The sequence below is a fragment of the Chiloscyllium punctatum genome, chromosome 48 (assembly GCF_047496795.1).
Source record: "Chiloscyllium punctatum isolate Juve2018m chromosome 48, sChiPun1.3, whole genome shotgun sequence".
In the NCBI taxonomy this organism is placed as follows: domain Eukaryota; kingdom Metazoa; phylum Chordata; class Chondrichthyes; order Orectolobiformes; family Hemiscylliidae; genus Chiloscyllium; species Chiloscyllium punctatum.
In genome coordinates this window covers 43,370,631-43,389,565 of record NC_092786.1, presented here as the reverse complement: position 1 = coordinate 43,389,565, position 18,935 = coordinate 43,370,631, and the positions used below count along the sequence as shown (strand labels likewise).

The window sequence follows — 18,935 nt, the reverse complement described above, 5'->3', positions numbered from 1 at the left end:
TTGATTGTCTGTTAAGCCTTTCATCTGTTAGAATACAGTGATAGTTTCACTTCTTTCATGTGTAAATCACAAAGCCCTTTTTTTGTAAAAAGTTGCATTCTCGGGTTAGCTGTTAACAATGGTGATAGCTAGACAATATGTTGAAGGTGTTGGCCCCCTGTGTTCTCTGTCTATGCCATGATGTTTCGATTGATTCTAATCTAAAAAGTGAGATAACAGAGTTTTACATAAATTCATGCAGTTTTTGAGCTCAGAGTTCTACGTGAATGCATGCCGTTTTTGAGCAAAGTACAATGTAACCCTGCAAGTACAAATTCACCCCACAAGATATATGTGTGCATGTGGGTCTTTGTCTGTCTGTGTGTGTCTGTCTGGGCTGGGGGTTGTGAGTGTGAGAAAGTGTGTGTGTATGTGTAGTGAATGCAGAGTGTCTTAAGTCTGTGAGAGTGCAGGGAGTGTATGTGTCTGTAAGGGTGTGTATGGGTGTCTGTGTGTCTGTGTGTCCGTGTGTATGTGCACTCAGGATACATCAGTACAATTACCCGACATTGCCAAACAGACAAGGCGACAAAACTACATCACATACATGCACGCCAAGAACAAAAAATTGGAGAAAGTTGGCATTCTCACCAGTAATAGCAAAGCCCACCCTGGAACCACAGTACACAAATTTATCTCTGCGGGGAAGTCTATTATCAACTTATCGGACCACACCCTTCGACTGGAAGAGATTGAAGTCCTGAGTAGGGGTCTCAACTTCTGCCCCACCACCAAAATGGACCCGTTGGTTCTGGCAGCAGACACGGAGGAGTTCATCAGACGAATGAGACTCCGGGAATTCTTTCAAGGTGCCAGCAGTGATCCCAATGAGCTCACTGATGAACTGGAACAGTCATCACAGGGATCTGTAGAGGAGCGATCAAAGAAGGTGTCAACTTGGACCCCACCGGAGGGCCGCTGCCCTGGGCTTGACATGAATGCTCAAACTGTCAGGAAATATATAAATGCCAGATTCATCAGCCATACCCACAAGGTAGAGCAAAACATCACCCGTTCACAGTGCATTGCCATCCAGGCTCTCAAAACCAATCACAACATTGTCACCAAACCAGCAGGTAAAGAACAGATTACTGCAAGGAAGTGTACCGACAACTGAACAACCAGGAACACTACAGGCAACTACCAGCTGATCCAACCAAAGAACACACCCGCGAATTAAACATACTGATCAGAACTTTGGATCCAGTCCTTCAGAGCTCCCTACGCGCCCTCATCCCACATACTTCTTGTGTAGGCGACTTCTACTGCCTTCCAAAGGTACACAAAGCCAACACACTGGGACGTCCCATCGGGTCGGGCAATGGGACCCTATGTGAGAATCTCTCCGCCTATATGGAAGGTATCTTGAAACCTATTGTACAGGGGATGTCCAGCTTCTGTCACGACACTACGATTTCTTACAGAAACTAAGCACCCACAGACCAGTCGAACTGGGAACATTCCTCGTCACAATGGACTTTTCCGCACTCTACACCAGCATCCCCCACAAGGATGGCATCGCGGCAACAGCCTCAGTACTCAACACCAACAAGTGCCAGTCTGCAAACACCATCCTACAACTCATCCACTTTATCCTCGATCACAACGTCTTCACCTTTGACAACCAGTTTTCTTCATCCAGACACACGGAACAGCTACGGGGACCAAATTTGCACCCCAATATGCCAACATTTGCACAGGTTCGAACGAGACTTCTTCTCTATGCAGGATCTCCAACCAACATTGTACATCAGGTCCATTGATGATAATTCCTTCCTCTGGACCCATGGTGAGGAGTCACTGATAAAACTACACAGTGACATCAACATCCCACCATCAAACTCACCATGGACTACTCTCGACTATCTGTCTCATTCTTGGACATGTGCATCTCCATCAAGGATGGACACCTCAGCACCACACTATCGCAAACCCACAGACAACCTCACAATGCTACACTGCTCCAGCTTCCACCCAAAACATATTAGACAAGCCCTACGCATACACCGGATCTGCTCAGATGAGGAGGAATGTGACAGACACCTGGAAGTACTCAAGGATGCCCTCACAAGAACGGGGTACGATGCTCAACTCATCGACCACCAGTTCCGATGTGCCACAGCAAGGAACCGTAATGACCTCCTCAGGAGACAGACACATGCAGCAACCGACAGGGTACCCTTCGTTGTTCAGTACTTCCCAGAGGCTGAAATATTACGCCATGTTCTTCGTGACCTGCAACACATTATCAATGAGGATGAGCACCTCACCAAGACCTTCCCCACACCTCCACTACTTGCCATTAAACAACCGCCAAACCTCAAACAGATCGTTGTTCGTAGCAAACTGCCCGGCTCTCAGGACAACTCCATACAACACTGTCACGGTAGGCGCTGCAAGACGTATCAGAGTGTGGACATAGATACCACCATTACATGTGGGGACACCTCCCACCTTATACATGGCAGGTACTCATGTGACTCAGCCAATGTTGTCTATCTTATACGTTGTAGGCAAGGATGCCCAGAGGCATGGTACATTGGGGAAACCGAGCAAAGGCTACGACAACGGATGAATGGGCACCACACAACAATCAACAGACAGGAGGGTTTCCTTCCAGTTGGGGAACACTTCAGTGGTCCAGGACATTCAGTCTCGGACCTTCGGGTGACCATCCTCCAAGGTGGACTTTGGTACAGGCAGCAGAGGAAAGTGGCTGAGCAGAGGCTGATAGCTAAGTTCGGTACCTATAGATTAGATTTTTTTTAGATTTTAGATTACTTACAGTGTGGAAACAGGCCCTTCGGCCCAACAAGTCCACACCGCACCCGCCGAAGCGCAACCCACCCATACCCCTACATCTACCCCTTACCTAACACTACGGGCAATTTAGCATGGCCAATTCACCTGACCTGCACATCTTTGGACTGTGGGAGGAAACCGGAGCACCCGGAGGAAACCCACGCAGACACGGGGAGAATGTGCAAACTCCACACAGTCAGTCGCCTGAGGCGGGAAGTGAACCCGGGTCTCTGGAGCTGTGAGGCAGCAGTGCCAACCACTGTGCCACCGTGCTGCCCACTATAGGGAGGGCCTCAACCAGGACCTTGGATACATGTTGCATTACAGGTGACCACCATTGCACTATAAACACACACAGATACTCCTACACACACACACACACACACACACACACACACACACACACACACACACACACACACACACACACACACACACACACACACACACTCCTATACACACATACACACACACACACACACACCCTTACAGACACCCACACACTCCCCACACTCACACATGCAACCCCTCACAGACATAAGACACCCTGCACTCACTACACACACACACATACACATTCTCACACTCACAACTCCCAGCCCAGACAGACACACACAGACAGACAAAGACCCACATGCACACATATTTTGTGGGGTGAATTTGTACTTGCAGGGTTACATTGTACTTTACTCAAAAACTGCATGCATTCATGTAGAACTCTGAGCTCAAAAACTGCATGAATTTATGCAAAACTCCGTTATCTCACTTTTTAGATTAGAATCAATCTAAACAGCATGGCATAGACAGAGAACACAGGGGTATTCCTGATGAAGGGCTTTTGCCCGAAACGTCGATTTTACTGCTCCTCGGATGCTGCCTGAACTGCTGTGCTCTTCCAACACCACTAATCCAGAATCTGGTATCCAGCATCTGCAGTCATTGTTTTTACCCAGAGAACACAGGGGGCCAATACCTTCAACATATTGTCGAGCTATCACCATTGTTAACAGCTAACCCAAGAATGCAACATTTAAAAAAAAAGGTTCTGTGATTTACACATGAAAGAAGTGAAACTATCACTATATTCTAACAGATGAAAGACTTAACAGACAATCAATTTTTCAATGTATAATTTCAGTTACATCACACTGTAAATTTGCTATAAATTCTGTGTGTTAGGATTGAGCCCTCCACTACCACCTTATGAAGGAGCGTCGCTCCGAAAGCTAGTGTGCTTCCAATTAAACCTGTTGGGCTGTAACCTGGTGTTGTGTGATTTTTAAACTTTGTACCTTTAACTATTCCCCAATAACTTTCCCCTGCCTCAAAATAATATCAGTTACCATCATAGCATCACCTTTTAACCATTTCCCAGAAAAGCATCTTCTAGTCTTTCTTAATAAGATTCCAACGAGTGCTGAATTAAAAATAAAGACCTCCATTTATATATAGCCTTTCACAAATTCAGGACATCCAAACGTTCTTCACAACCAATGGCGTGCTTTTGAAGCAGAGTCACGGCTGTCATGTACGAACTACAACAGCCAATTTGTGCACAGTAATCTCCCACAAACATCAATATAATAATTATCAGATAAAGACCAGAAGAGTAGGAACAAAAACAAATTACTGGAAAAGCTCAGCAGGTCTGGGAGCAAGTGTGGAGAGAAAGCCTTGGTCACTCGACCTGAAACGTTAACTCTGATTTCTCTCCACAGATGCTGCCAGACCGGCTGAGCTTTTCCAGCAATTTCTGTTTGTGTTTCTGATTTACAGCATCCACAGTTCTTTTGGTTTCTGTCAGAAGAGAATCAGGTTTGAATCTTGGGTTACCACTAAATTCTCCAATAGGATCACTTTAAAAAAGAATATTGAAGTAAATCAAGGAATGCATGCTTTTTTAAAAACACTGATTCACAGAATGTGTGCATCACTGGCTGGGCCAGCATTTATTGCCTACCCCAAAGGTGAACCAGATAGGTCACTTTTAGGCCAGATCAGGTGAGAACAACAGATTGCCTTTCCGAAAGGACATTAGTGAACTAGACGGTTTTACCAAGAATCAACAGTCTTTAAGTTTCACCATCAGACCCCTGATCCCCCTCCTGCGTCATACACCAGGGGTTAGGGGTGCTAGCCCAGTAACATTACCACACCATCAACACTTTCCCTTAAACACACAAGCCCATGTAAACTCCTTCTAAGCACATGTCCCAGTTTGTATTGCAGAGCTCTGATTCTCCGACCGTAATTTTGAAATAACTTCCAGAAAATTGGACTTTTAAACCTTCCTGGGTTCTGCCAATCTCCTGCCATACAGCTCCCATGGCAATTTCAGGCACATTAGACAATGTGTCTCCTGCACTAACAGAAAATATACACAAGAAAGGATTGATCGCTCTACTGAGAAACAGCAAGGGAGGTGAATTGATTGGAAACCTCTCTTCAAGCACTAGCACAAGCACAATGGACTATAGGGCCAAATGAATTGCTTCTGTGAGATATGATTCTGAGAGATCAGTGGCTCATTAAGTGAGAGGCAGTAAGTTCATCTGTGCAGCAACTTGTCTCAAAGTACCCACTACTGGACGATTGAAACAGCTCTCAGGGTTTATGGGTGAGAGGACCAAATCGGTTGCAAACAGCTTCCCGAGTCCTGACATCTCCTGAAACTGACTGCTTGCTGATGAAGTATCCTAAACACACCAAGAGGTTACTTTCCACATATTAGCCTTGATAAATTGTCAGCAGGTTGTTTAATGTGGGAGCTGTCATAACCAAACCAAATCTTGGCAAGCTCTGATGAAGAGTCATCTAGACTCAAAACATGAGCTTCAAAAAATGTGGTGCTGGAAAAGCACAGCCAGGTAAGCAGCATTCGAGAAGCAGGAGAATTGACGTTCCATGCGTAAGCCCTTCATCAGGGTTTATGCCCGAAACGTCGACTCTCCTGCTCCTCAGATGCTGCCTGACTGGCTGTGCTTTTCCAGCGCCACATTTTTTGATGCTGATCTCCAGCATCTGCAGTCCTCACTTTCCCCTTCGAAACATTAGCTTGCTCTCTCTCCATGGATGCTATCAGACCTGCTTTGATCTCCAGCTTTAGTTGTTTTCAGTACAGATTCCAAAATCTGCAGTAATTTGCTCCTACAAACCCTGCTGTTGTCAGATTCAGGATGAAACCTGACTGAGAGCAGCCTACTCAGCACAATTCAGGAACTGGACTTGGGACCTTCCAGGACCATCAAAATCAGCTCAGGACTGGGGGAACTTGCTGAATCATCAACAAGAGTCTATGCAAATACTTCCAAAATATTTTATTCTCTCAATTAGCTTCAAGTTAAAACCAGAAAAGAAAATGCTGGTGCCATTGTTTGACAGAGGCAACAATGAATGATAAAATGCAAAACTGATTTGTAAAAACTGGAAAATTTATCTCCAACATACTGAAGATAATCTTGTGAACTCCAGGAGAATGGGTTCATTCATCCACATGACTGAATGGCGTGCAAACGTTTTGTTTCTTTATGCAGACAATTTAGTGAGAAAGGATAGTGGCTCTTGTTACATCAACCCCCAGGATCTTCAACAGAGGAGAACGAGAAACATTTCAGAAACTAAAAGTACTATGGCCTTACTGACGCAACCGGGTAACAAAAGGGTACCTGTACCCATCTCTACTGATGAATCTCACAACTTTGCTCTTTGAAACTTCAACAATTATTTGTTACACTCACACGCTGCCCTTAATAAAGTATCCATGGACTGTCAACACACACTGACAGTGCTGCAAGGGTGGGTCTTGCTTCTGTACAGATGTATTACTAACAATCTTGACTGCATTTCAACAAAAAAAAAGATGTATTTAGGACCTCCCCCCTCACAATGTGATTTAGGTGCTGTATAAATGCAAGATCTTTCTCTCACTGCTTTGTAACTCAGCCTGATGCACAGCTGCCATTTCCTGTACACATGTGCCATCTAGTGAGACAAATTCATTCATCCATCTTGCCTTTCACTGTAGGATATTAATTGGATCATACAGTCCATTTGTGCTTTTCATTTTGAATCTGAAGTTGTCATGTTACTTTCCTGCTGAGGTGCCAAACTGATGGTAAAAACTTTATTTGAGATTGGGCCCGTAACAAGAAGGACAGACAGGAGATGCTCTAGGCTATAATTCAGAAAGTATAAATGCATTGTGTTAATATAGTAAGGGGGCTAAGCTGGTGATTGGGCTTAATTGACTGAGTAATCGTTTGGGTAGATATAAACAGCGAACAGACATCTGGATATAAACATTTTTAAAAATACACTGAAATGGGTTGGACTGGTCTGGAGAAGGAGCTGTATGACTGAGTAGTCGATAAACTACCCACAAAGAAAGGTTTCTGTCTCACCAACTGGCTGGGATCCAGACTGATACCGTATGCACATCCCGTTTGTCTCCACTGACAATAATTATCTTGGACTTTACATAGGTCAGTCATTTGCCACCTTTTTCTTCTCTAAAAATCATGAACTTAGAGTGGGGAACAGCTAGATGGTCGTACCGAGCTCAATATTCCTGCTGTACCAAATCGGAAGCCAAATACATGACTGCTGTCAGGAAGGAAATGTGAGGTGTGCCAATATCTGGGGAAGGATTCTAATGCAACATGTACAAAAAAGCTGGTGAACTCAGAAACACTCTCTCTATAATGACAACAAAGTGGAAATCACATGATCCAATTAGCCATGTCAAGCAGATCATCTCTATAAATGTAGTGGTTTAAAACATTCCATTATCTTCTTCTAATACATTGCTTCTCAAGTACATAAAACAATGGAGAGAAGTTTTAAACTTGACTCTGCCCACTTAAATTTGGATAAGCATTATTAATGCAGAGAGGTGAAGTTTCTCTCCTAAACCATCAAACTCTTCATTTGTTAAACACTCCTATCTCACTGAATGTTTCATTCTATCTGGGTTCCTTCAGTCTGCTGCATAGTCCTGGCTGGCACAGTGGTTAGCACTTCTGCCTCATGGTGCCAGAGACCCAGGTTTAATCTCACTCTCCGTTGACCATCTATGTGGGATTTCCACATTCTCCTCTTGTCTGCATGGGTTTGCTCTGGTTTCCTCCCACAGTGGGCGTTTCTCTCCCAAGATCTGAGTCTATCACTGACCGTTTACAATTTGCTCTGCTATCTTTTGTATGTGGATGCTGACTGTCCCAAAGCTACAGCTCAGACCAGGGACTCAACAGGGTTTTGAGGACTGCTCCTTCCACTCCAACAATGTTCACTATGCCCCATGTGTCATTATTATTAGCCAAGAGCTTGTATGGAGTGTCGCTACACCACATGGACTGCAATTGTTCAAAAATGTGGACTCAAAAGGCAATAAGTGTAGGCCTTGCACTCACATCTAATGAGTGAATTAAAAAGAAAATCCCATAGCCATCAAAAAGATGAAAGATATAGAAGGCTTCAAACATTCTTCCTAGACTTTGGAAATATTACAATGACCTCCACATATCGCAGAGTAACTATTCTGCATGCTAATAGTGCAGCCAATTCCTGCCTGGTATTACAACACAGGAATAGCAAGCTGAATCAATTCAGTCTCCCTTTCACTGGATTCACAACACAGTGAAAGTAAAACATTTAATGATCCTCAAAATTACTCAACTGTTCCTAACTTTGTTTAAAAATAACAGCTATTGGTCACAAAGTTTATAACTTAAGAAGAAATTGTTAATTTTGTTTAAGAATATAATATCAATAAACAAAAAAATCATTAATCAGTACCTGCTATCTAAGCCCAATCTTCTCCGAATATAAACCACTTTTCCCCCCCTCACATTGATAGGTTTTCAATAAGAAGAAGAAAATGGAATGGGTTTAACCATACAGATATCTGCCTGACATCAATTTAAAAGAAAAGAAAATAATTGTCATTTGTCAGTTTGATAATCATTTCAATGACAAATACCAGAACTTTTTGAAATATTACAGGCACATAGAACTACACATTTTGCTTAAATTTAAAAATCACTGATCAATGCAAACAGCTTTTGCAGACCTCTAGAGATTTTTTCTAGTTTTTACTGACTGAGGTCTTATTCTCAGAACTTTCAACATGTCGCTAACTGGAGAATAACTAGACAGAACAAAACCAAAAACAGCTTTCCAGTTCAACAGCTTCTAAAGCAAAACTACCTCCTGTTCAAACCGGTTCACTCTTTTCTTTTCAAAGTTCTCTATCGTGCCCCCTTGACTGACCATGTCAACCTCCAACCAGCTGCCAGCCCTTGAACGTAGCAACATCTCAGTGTTGAATCATCTACATTGTCCTCAGACCAGCTCCAACAGCAAGTATCAGTCTTTTGCTCTCTTTTCTTCAATACAAGCTACTGTCCAAAATTAAAGTTAAATTCTCAACTGCATCTCACAGTTTCACACCAAAAATGAGGAAAATAACTGGGGTGGTGGTGGTGGTGGGGGGGGGGGGGGGGGGGTGCAAATTTAAGATAAAGGGGTAGGAGGTTTAGAGGGGAGGTGAGGCTAAACATTTTCACCCAGAGGGTGTTGGGAATCTGGAACTCATTGTTTGAAAGGGTAGGAGAGTCAGAAGTCCTTATAACATTTAAGAAGTATTTTGATATGTACTTGCAAAACCAAGCCATGGAAAATAGGATGAGAACGGTGAGGTGGTTGCTTTTGACAAACAGGACATAACAGGCCATAGGGCCTTTTTCTTGTAATGTAGATCTCTATGACTCCAGGATGCATAGAGCTAGCTGCAACAAACATGAATATTTTTACAGCGTTCTCTTACTTTCTTTAGATTTTGCATGTTTTAAGATGAAATTCATTTTGGAATGTTTTTCAACAGTCAATAATATAACAGCTCACCAAGATTGATTTTCTAAATCCTTTGGGATTGATTAAATCAACTCCAACTGTTTGTGCCTCAATCAATCCCAGTAGAGGCCTCTGGGTACATTCTGCACATTAAGCTGCTGCCATGGTAACTAGCTTCAGAGCCATTGATATCTAACCGTAACCACAACAGAAGACAAGAAATGTTTCTAAAGGAAAGTTGGACTATATCAAAGGAAGAATTAAACTGAGTTAATAATTTTGCAGAAGCAAAGACTATATTCTACATTAATGGTGTACAAATATAAATCCTTTATAATGCTTTCAGTTAATGTGTTTAACTGAGGGATACATAAAATACTCAGCGGGAAACTAATAATACAGGGATGCAGGACGATGATTCATGAGTGATTAAGTCACAATAATGATTAAAAGCTCTGTTTTTAGGAGTAGAACTGTTCACCACTGACTAATTGGCTGATGTTAGACATAATTCACCTTGAATACATTTTCTCTTCATCATCAGTATTCAGGCTTAATAATGCACTGAAATATTCTGAGAACGATAATTCATAATGGAAAACTCTTGTTCCTAACTGGGACTAAAACCATGTATAATCAGAAACATTTGCAGAGGAGATTATTTGGCCCATTACATTCGTGTTGGTGCTAACTCCCAATCCATAAAGCCATGTGACGTAGGAATAAAAGTTGTCCATTTGGCCCATTACGTCTATTCTGTCATCAATGAGATCATGGCTGATCAGATAATCCTTAACTCCACTTTCCTGCCTTATCCCCATAATGCTTGGTTCTGTTCATGCTCAGAAATCCATCTATCTCAGCTTTGAGTATTCTTAAAAACGATGACCCTCTGTGATAAAGAGTTTCACAGAGCCACCACCCTCAGAAAGAAATTCCTCCTCATTTTTGTCTTAAATAGGCAACCCGTTACTCTGTGATTATGCTCTGTGTTCCACAACTCTCAAAATTTGTCTACAGAGGAACCTCGATTATCTGAACGACACGGGTGGGGAGTATTTTGTTCGGATAATCGAATGTTCAGATAATCAAATGCTTGGCTAAATGGTGTTATCCGGCATCCAATTATCCAAATTTCAGATTATCCGGACAGGATCGTAAGGTCCTGACACTTGACTAATCGGTGTTACGGGCATCAAGACCTTGAAATCTTGTCCGGATAATCCGAACTTTGGACAGCTGAATCCCAGATAATCAAGTATTCAAATTAAAACTTTTTTTTGTGTGCTCTTTAGTGTATTCTTTTTCTTTAAGTTTTTACATAATTGCCCATCAGTACTGTGACCCACTCAGCTTTGGGGGTACGTATTTGAACAGACAGTACAAATATTCAAGCCCTACTCATTTGCCGTTAAGGTTGAACTCTGATGAACAGTCAGTCCTGAAACCTTCCTCTTTACAGATGCTGGAGGAGAAAGTGAGGACTGCAGACGCTGGAGATCAGAGCTGAAAATGTGTTGCTGGAAAAGCGCAGGTCAGGCAGCATCCAAGGAGCAGGAGAATCGACGTTTCGGGCATCAGCCCTTCTTCAGGAATGCTGCTAGACCTGCGGAGCAATCCCAGCATGTCCTCCTTTCATTTCAGAGTTCCAGCATCTGTGATGTCTTGTTTTTGGAGGCATTTGTTTCTATTTTTCTCACTCTCTTCCTTCACCCCATTTCCCACCATTGTCTTTCATTTTGTGTAATTGATCCCTCTCTTTTTACCTCATTCTCCACCACTTTTCTTTTCAGGTCTCCTGTACTTTGGGCTCACTTTTCCATCACTTGCATCTCACTCTTGTTCTCTCTGTTCTCCTGAGTGCCACAGTGGTTAGCACTGCTGCCTCACAGCGACAGAGACCTGGGTTCAATTCCCACCTCAGGCAACTGACTGTGTGGAGTTTGCACGTTCTCCCCGTGTCTGCGTGGGTTTCCTCCGGGTACTCCGGTTTCCTCCCACAGTCCAAAAATGTGCAGGTTAGGTGAATTGGCCATGCTAAATTGCCCGTAATGTTAGGTGAAGGGGTAAATGTAGGGGTAAGGGTGGGTTGCGCTTCGGCGGGTCGGTGTGGACTTGTTGGGCTGAAGGGCCTGTTTCCACACTGTAAGTAATCTAATCTAATCTAATCTAATCTAGACAAAACAAATGGGAACACAAATGTTCAGAAACATGTCAGTGGTGCCACTACGTCTGCTATAGGCTGTTTCGCTAAACAACAAAATTGTCAGCAAACCTGTCTGGGGATGAAAAGGCTCCCGGTTCAAATTCTGCTCAAGGTCTTGTTGGCTGCAGAAGGAATGCTCATGCAGTTCAATGCAAGCAATTAATCTGACTGAAAAATCCTCCCCCTACTCCATACCTTTCTCCAGGAAAGAAGAGGGCCTGAAGATACACAAAACAAGCTCAAACTGAATAAAGACATTCTAAAACAGATAATTAAATGCTTCAGATAAGTCGATGCATAACGATGTTTAAGAAGATTGTGTATTCATTCATGGGAAAGCCACACCACCATAAAGAAGTGCCCAATGTCCTGCACTTGCATTTGGATTTTATATCATGAAAGGTTTCCCCCTGAATTGGTATGAAGATGGTCAACCCTTTTCGATCGCTGTTTATTCGATCACTGTTCAAACTGAAAACACTGTCCCTGACTGGCCTTACCTGCATGTCTGAATTAGTGAAGCTGCAGGCAGACAAGTAGTTTGTGTGCATCGCAACAGATTTCTTCTTGGCCGCCATACTCTCATTTTTATCAAAAGTCAGTGGGTACACGGAGCACTTGTTGTCCAAGCCACTGGGGGGAAAAGAAAATGAACAGGTTGCGAGGGATGACTGAACACAGCACCGCAAAGACTCATGAATGGTCCTGAACGTCCCAGCAATGATAAAGTATGGCACAATCAATCAGTCCATTAGATCCTTGCAAGCCTAGTTCTTCAACTGGAACTTGTTCCATTCAGCCTATTTTCCTGCCCTTGCCCCCATAACATTTCAGACGGAGTGAAAAAAGGATATTCAGTCAATCCAGTTGACTTGTAACTTATTTGTAGAGCATACCAGTTTCCTCATCATTGCAGACCTGACTTGGAAATCCAGAACTTTCCAACAGCAGGAAAATTACTTCTGATTGATTTCATTCAGATGACATCTTTGGCTCTTGAGCGATGGAGGGGGCTACATATTGAGTCTTCAATGTTGGGCTACAATTCCTGACATGGTAATTAAATGAAACTCTTCTCTCTCTCTCTCTCGCTCTCTTTTTCTTTTTCTTTCTCTCTCTCTCTCCCCCCCTCCCCCCACCACCACCATCGCGCTCTCTCTCTCGCTGTGGTTGTCTGGAACCCAGATGAAAATATCACAGGCCGATACTGAAAACTGCCTAGTGTCCCACACTAGATGTTCTTAGTGGGCTGTAAGGAAATTGGCTAGCATCCAGAATGAGTCAGTAGCAGTTTGAGTTGAGGAGGTGTTGGAAAGCAGGATGGATTTTTTTAAAATGAGTGGATAGTGGGCACTAAGTCATTTGTGAGCAGCCTCCAGGGGGCATTTTTATGAGTTGTTGGTTAAGCTGCTGAATGCCAGATGTAGAGGGCACTCACTAGACTCTATATTAATGCCTCCTGCAATTTGACTGAGACTAGCACATGAGCATGTTATGCCCTGGAACCAGCATCCGAGGAGCAGGAGAATCGATGTTTCGGGCATAAGGTCTTCATCAGGAATTCCTGATGTGCTTGGTCAGTGCCACACCTTTTTTATTCTGATCTCCAGCATCTGCAGTCCTTACTTCCTCCCAGGGCCCAGGGAAGCCATGGCAGCAGATTTTAACAAACCCCTGGCTGACTTTTCAATTGGAAATGCTGCCATAGATTTGAGTATGTGCTGATTGCTCATGGAAAGGGAAAGTTGTCAATAGAAAATATGAAGGTTCATGTTGAAAGAGACTGTACTCACCCACATGCAACAGCGCAGCCTGACGGGGCATAGGCACATGCCATCACCCAGGTACAGGGCATGGTCACTGCGTGTTCCTACAAAATGCACCGTTACTGATCAGGCAAACAGCCAACACAAACTGGGGTCAGTAAAAACAAACATCAATTCCACAAGTAAATTCCACAAGTGAAAGAAAGAAATCTTGGTCTGAGCTGTGGGTTCAGGATTTCTGATTCCCTTTAAAGCTCAGTCTACAGCAAGAACTAGAAGCAGAAGCATTGCATGCTACTCTGGAGAGACAATTATCATCACAGGGTTCGACAGCATCAGGAACAGGAACAGCAACAGCAAGCACTGATCTCCTGGCTCCTTCAGCCTGGTCACTAGTCTGACCAGAGTCACTCTGTGAAACAGTCAGGCAGTGAAAGCAAGTGCTGGGCCCAGATACAGATGTCAATCTAAATAATGTTAAAACAACTCAGTAGTCCAATTGTAAATCTTTCAAAATGTTCAGTTGAAGGTATGACTGTATGTGGGTGTGAGATGAATTTGTTAAGGTCATGTGCGTCTATGAAGTACGTGTCTATCAATGGGTGGGTGGGCTGTGGAGACGGGAGTAGGCAGATAGCCTGTAAATGTGTACACAGACACAGTCTGTATAAAGGGCAGTCTGTGTATAGGTACATGAAGGCAATATGTGTTTATATGAGGGCACAGTGTGTTTGGACAGTGCATATTTATATGAGGGCACATCCTATGTACAGGCTGAGTGAGTGAGTGAGAATGGTGGTGTGTATGTGGGAGTGTGCAAGAGTGAGCGTGTAGGTTGTGTGCAAGTAGTTGTGTTTGGGTGTGTAGGTGTGAGTGTGTGTGTATAAGTGATTATGGGTATCTGGGCATGAAAGTGAGAGTGTGTGTATATGTATGTGTAAGTATGGACGTGTGTGTGTATATGTATGTGTAAGTATGGACGTGTGTGTGTGTGTGTGTGTGTGTGTGTCTGGTAGTATGTCTAAGTCTATGTTTATGTGTGTTTGTTCCAGGTTTGGGTGTGTATGTATGTCTGGGTGTATGTGTATTTGTGTGTGCCTGTGCTTATGGGGGGGGCTGTGCAGGTGTGTGTGAGTGTGTGATGTTTGGGGATGAGAGTGAGTGTGGGGGTGAGTGTGTGTATATTTGAGAGATGTCTGTCCATCCCCTTCCTCTCAATATTGAGACTAATTGCAACATCCCCTGCTGCCATCCTAATGGAGATGAGCCTACAAAACTGCAGATCTGCTCAAAGGATCAGGATATTTTGAGAGTTTGCTAACTTGTTAAAAATCACAGCTTGCAACATCATATAATTAGAAGAATGTGGAGTCAATCTGTTAATTTGGGGCTTACCTTGTTGGTTGTGAAAGCATCCCACACAATAACCTTTCCATCCTGCAAACAGAAGAAAAATTAGTCAGGACATATGCACTTTCACACGGTGTCTTTGAGCACTATTTACAAAGGTGAAGTGGAGATGCTGGTGTGGAACTGGGGTGGACAAAGTTAAAAATCACACACCAGGTTATACTCCAACCGGTTTATTTGAAAGTACAAGCTTTCACAGAGTGCTGCTCCTTCCCTCAGTCATCTGAGCTACTACCAGGTAATTAGTGAGGCAGGATCATAGAACACAGAATTCGTAGTAGAAGATCAAAGTATCATATAACTGAGGCAATGTATTGAGACTTAACAACAACCTAGGTTTGTGCAATACATCACATCAGTTCTATGACACTTTGATCTTTCACTATAAATTGAGTGTTCTATGATCCTGTCCCACTAGCTACCTGACAAAGGAGCAGCAGTCCGAAAGCTTGTACTTCCAAATAAAACTGTTGGACTATAACCTGGTGTTATGTGATTCTTAACTTTGTACAAATGTGAATGCAAGCCTATTGACTGAGAGAAGGCAGTGCCGTGTGAACACAAAATCTTCCAGTCTCTCCAGGTGCAACCAGGGGTCGCTTAGAGTTACGGAATTTCTCTGGAACCTTTCTGACAGACTTGACACAGTTCCAACATCCTCACAGGCAGAAACCCAGAGAAATCAATTTAACCAATCCACTCATCACAGCATTTCTAATAGAGTGGCCAGCTCCAGGGCAAAAGATGGTTTTCTGCAAAATGTTGAAAAGATAAGAATGAAACAATGAAATGGTTTCTTTATTTCCATTAAGTATACACATAGAATGTTTTTCTAACAGGGGAGAAAGGGGAATAAGGCCGGAACATTCCATTCTGGGCACCGGGGCTGGTTGGAAGGGAAGATCTTGCTTTCCTCATTATTCTTGCTGGGTTGTTGTTGGAACTTGTACAGAGTCCAGTAAACGTGACATTTCTATGTTGGAGTGGAGGCTTCATGGGGAATGGGCTTCTTTATCAGAATAAATCTTTCGGAGATCTCATCCAGAGTTCTGCAAACATTGCACCAAGAATGGGCGTTGGCAATGGAGGTCCCTTGTGAGGCACAAGTGAAACTATAAAGGCAAATGTCACCCTTTCCCCCGCATTGCAGAGAATTTGTTGAAAATTTATTTACTGATGTGTTTTGCAAATGAAGTAACAGCCCTGAAGATACACCACAAGATATTGGGGCTCTGTATGAGATAACAAGAAACAGCTGGCCCTCCTAAACCAGTGAGGACAATTCCTCAATTGGTGACTCAGGGAGGAGGGGCTCCCACAGACTAGTTTTTACACCATCACCATGGGGCAGAGAGTGGCCATTAAGAGCCACCTGCTTGATCTTTACTCCTCTCCAGCTCCATGATCACCCTAACTGTTCCGAATAGTCACCGTGCCAACTTTGCAGGAAGTGAGCAAGACAGCGGACAAGAATGGACGATTCTGCTTTGTGTAGTAAATTCCACTTGCTGATATTCTACTGATAGCTGAACGGGCTTAGAATCTCATTGTTAACAACCTGCGGTACACATTATGTCAGCTTCCATTGGTGGGGATGGGAAAAATTGCACTTACAGCCACCCGTAGGAGAATGAGAGGAGGAAGATCAGAAAGCATCTCATTTTCCCCCCTCAGTGAAACAGTCAGGCTGGCCTGACACTGCTTCCTCAGAGGGTGCAAGGCTGCTTACAATCTGTAGTTCATTGCCATGCGCTGGTTGGATTCCATACTTCAGGTGCAAAGTGCTCTGGAGAGGGAGGCTCAGAAATTACACTTTCTGTTGCCAATTCTTTATTTGCAGGGACAGAGGAGGAAGGGAGAGCTTGACAAGAATGTAGTGGGGGCTCTGCGAACCCTCCTCGCACCAGCAGACTTACATTCCCAATGACTCAAGTCAGCCTCAGGGAGTTCCCCCAACCACCCCGTCACATCTCATCGACTAGTAAGAAGCTAGGCTTCAGCTGAGGCCCACATCAGGGCTGTGGGTGGATTTTAAAATCTTAGGACCAGTACTTGACTTCAATATCTACTCTGAGAGAGCAAGGGTTTGCTCCATGTCAAAACCTAACACGTCTACCAATTCAAATTTAAAACTATTTACTATGGAAACAATTGTGCTTGCACAATTTCCTCACCAACCAACAAACAAAAAATGTCAGTAAACTGGTGACAAAAACCAGAAAGGAGACCTTCAGTTGCAGTGTTACCAAACATTAACTCCTTGATTTCTATTGAATTGTTGTCTATGCATCACATGAATGCAAATCTGTTAAACTCTAACTTGCTCATTCAGTACAACTACATTCACATATCTCTGTAAACACAATATCAATTGGGTAAAATCTGACACTACTATTGTCAAATCGAGAAGACAAGTGTTTACATTTCATGGAGCTGTCGGGAAACAACAGACTTGGAACTGACTGGATAGCTCTTTAAAGAACCGACAGAGGTATCTATGGTGGGCCAAATGGCCTCCTTCTGTACTGGCAAGATTAGAATGGTGCTGGAAAAGCACAGCAGGCCAGGCAGCATCCGAGGAGCAGGAAAATCAACATTTCAGGCATATTAGGAACGAAGCTGGGAACCTCGGGGATGGAGAGATAAATGGGAGGGGGGATGGGGATGGGGGAAGGTAGCTGAGAGTGCAATAGGTGAATGGATGTGGAGGTAAAGGTGATAGGTTGGAGAGGAGTGTGGAGCGGATAGGTGTGAAGGAAGATGGACAGGTGGGACAAGTCATGAGGACGGTGCTGAGCTGGAAGGTTGGAACTGGGGTAGGGTCAGGGGAGGGGAAATGAGGAAACTGGTGAAGTCCACATTGATGTCATGCACTGACCTGTTGTGCTTTTCCAGCACTATTCTAATCTGGACTCTAATCCCCAGCAGTACCTACTTTCACCTAGTCCTTCTGTACTGTGCCATCCTATAATTCTATGGAACATTCACCAAGTTGGCAGACTGAAGGCCCTGACTTCATTTGAATACTGCCAGTGAGGTACACATACCAAGCAAAGTGCCCGGCCCAACCTTGCTGGCTGTGGGACAATATCAATGATACTGCTGACAGTCTGGTTACTGGTACAGATCTTGGGTTTACACACAGCCTCTGAGCAAGGAGTAGAATCAGCCTGTGATCCCAGCCCTGATCAAAACCGGAGAACCAGGTTCGAAACCAAGAGCAGAATCTTGGCAGAGGATTCAGGAAGCAGGTTTTGAATAGTGAACTCAGCCGTGACGGTAAGCAGACCACACTTCTGAAACAAAATCAAAAATTGCTGGGGAAACTCAAGAGGTCTGGCAGCGACTCCAGAGAGAAAGCAGAGTTAACGCATTAGATCCAGTGACTCTTCTTCAGAATGAGTCGCAAAACATTAACTTTACTTTCTCTCCACAAATGCTACCAGACCTGCTGAGTTTCTCCAACAATTTCTGATTTTGTTTCTGATAACCAGCATCCCCAGTTCGTTGGGTTTCTTTTGTCTAGACAATGTTTCTGACATTGGTGGATCAAGGCATTAATTGGTGGGGGGTCAGGAGTGGTGACCAATTAGTAGGAGTGGACTGGAATCAAGAGGCCACGTTCTGGCCCAATCAAGCAGCCATTGCTGTGGCCACCATGTGTATATGGTCTAAAGAGAGCGAAAGCTGGCCTGGGTAGATGAAAGAGCACAGAATAGGACATGGAAAAGTGAGCATTATTACAATCTCATTGCTGGGTGCTGAGTGCACCCACATTGCAGCTAGAGAAGAAGTTCGAGAATTCTGAACCAGTGTCAATGAAGGAACAAGCCATATGGTTCCAAGTCAGAACGGTGTGTGGT

The 18,935-nt window shown here is 43.7% G+C and overlaps 1 protein-coding gene across 2 annotated transcripts in view; it reads right to left on the bottom strand.

Moving 5' to 3' along the window:
• gnb5b (guanine nucleotide binding protein (G protein), beta 5b) overlaps positions 1–18,935 on the bottom strand; it is a 79,077-nt gene that overhangs the window by 32,578 nt on the left and 27,564 nt on the right. For both annotated transcript variants that reach the window (XM_072565075.1, XM_072565076.1), the window contains 3 exons: positions 15,058–15,099; positions 13,690–13,766; positions 12,397–12,529 (listed from right to left, as the gene is read on the bottom strand). In XM_072565075.1, coding sequence (XP_072421176.1) covers positions 12,397–12,529; positions 13,690–13,766; positions 15,058–15,099 — 252 coding nt within the window. The remainder of the gene's footprint in view (positions 1–12,396; positions 12,530–13,689; positions 13,767–15,057; positions 15,100–18,935) is intronic.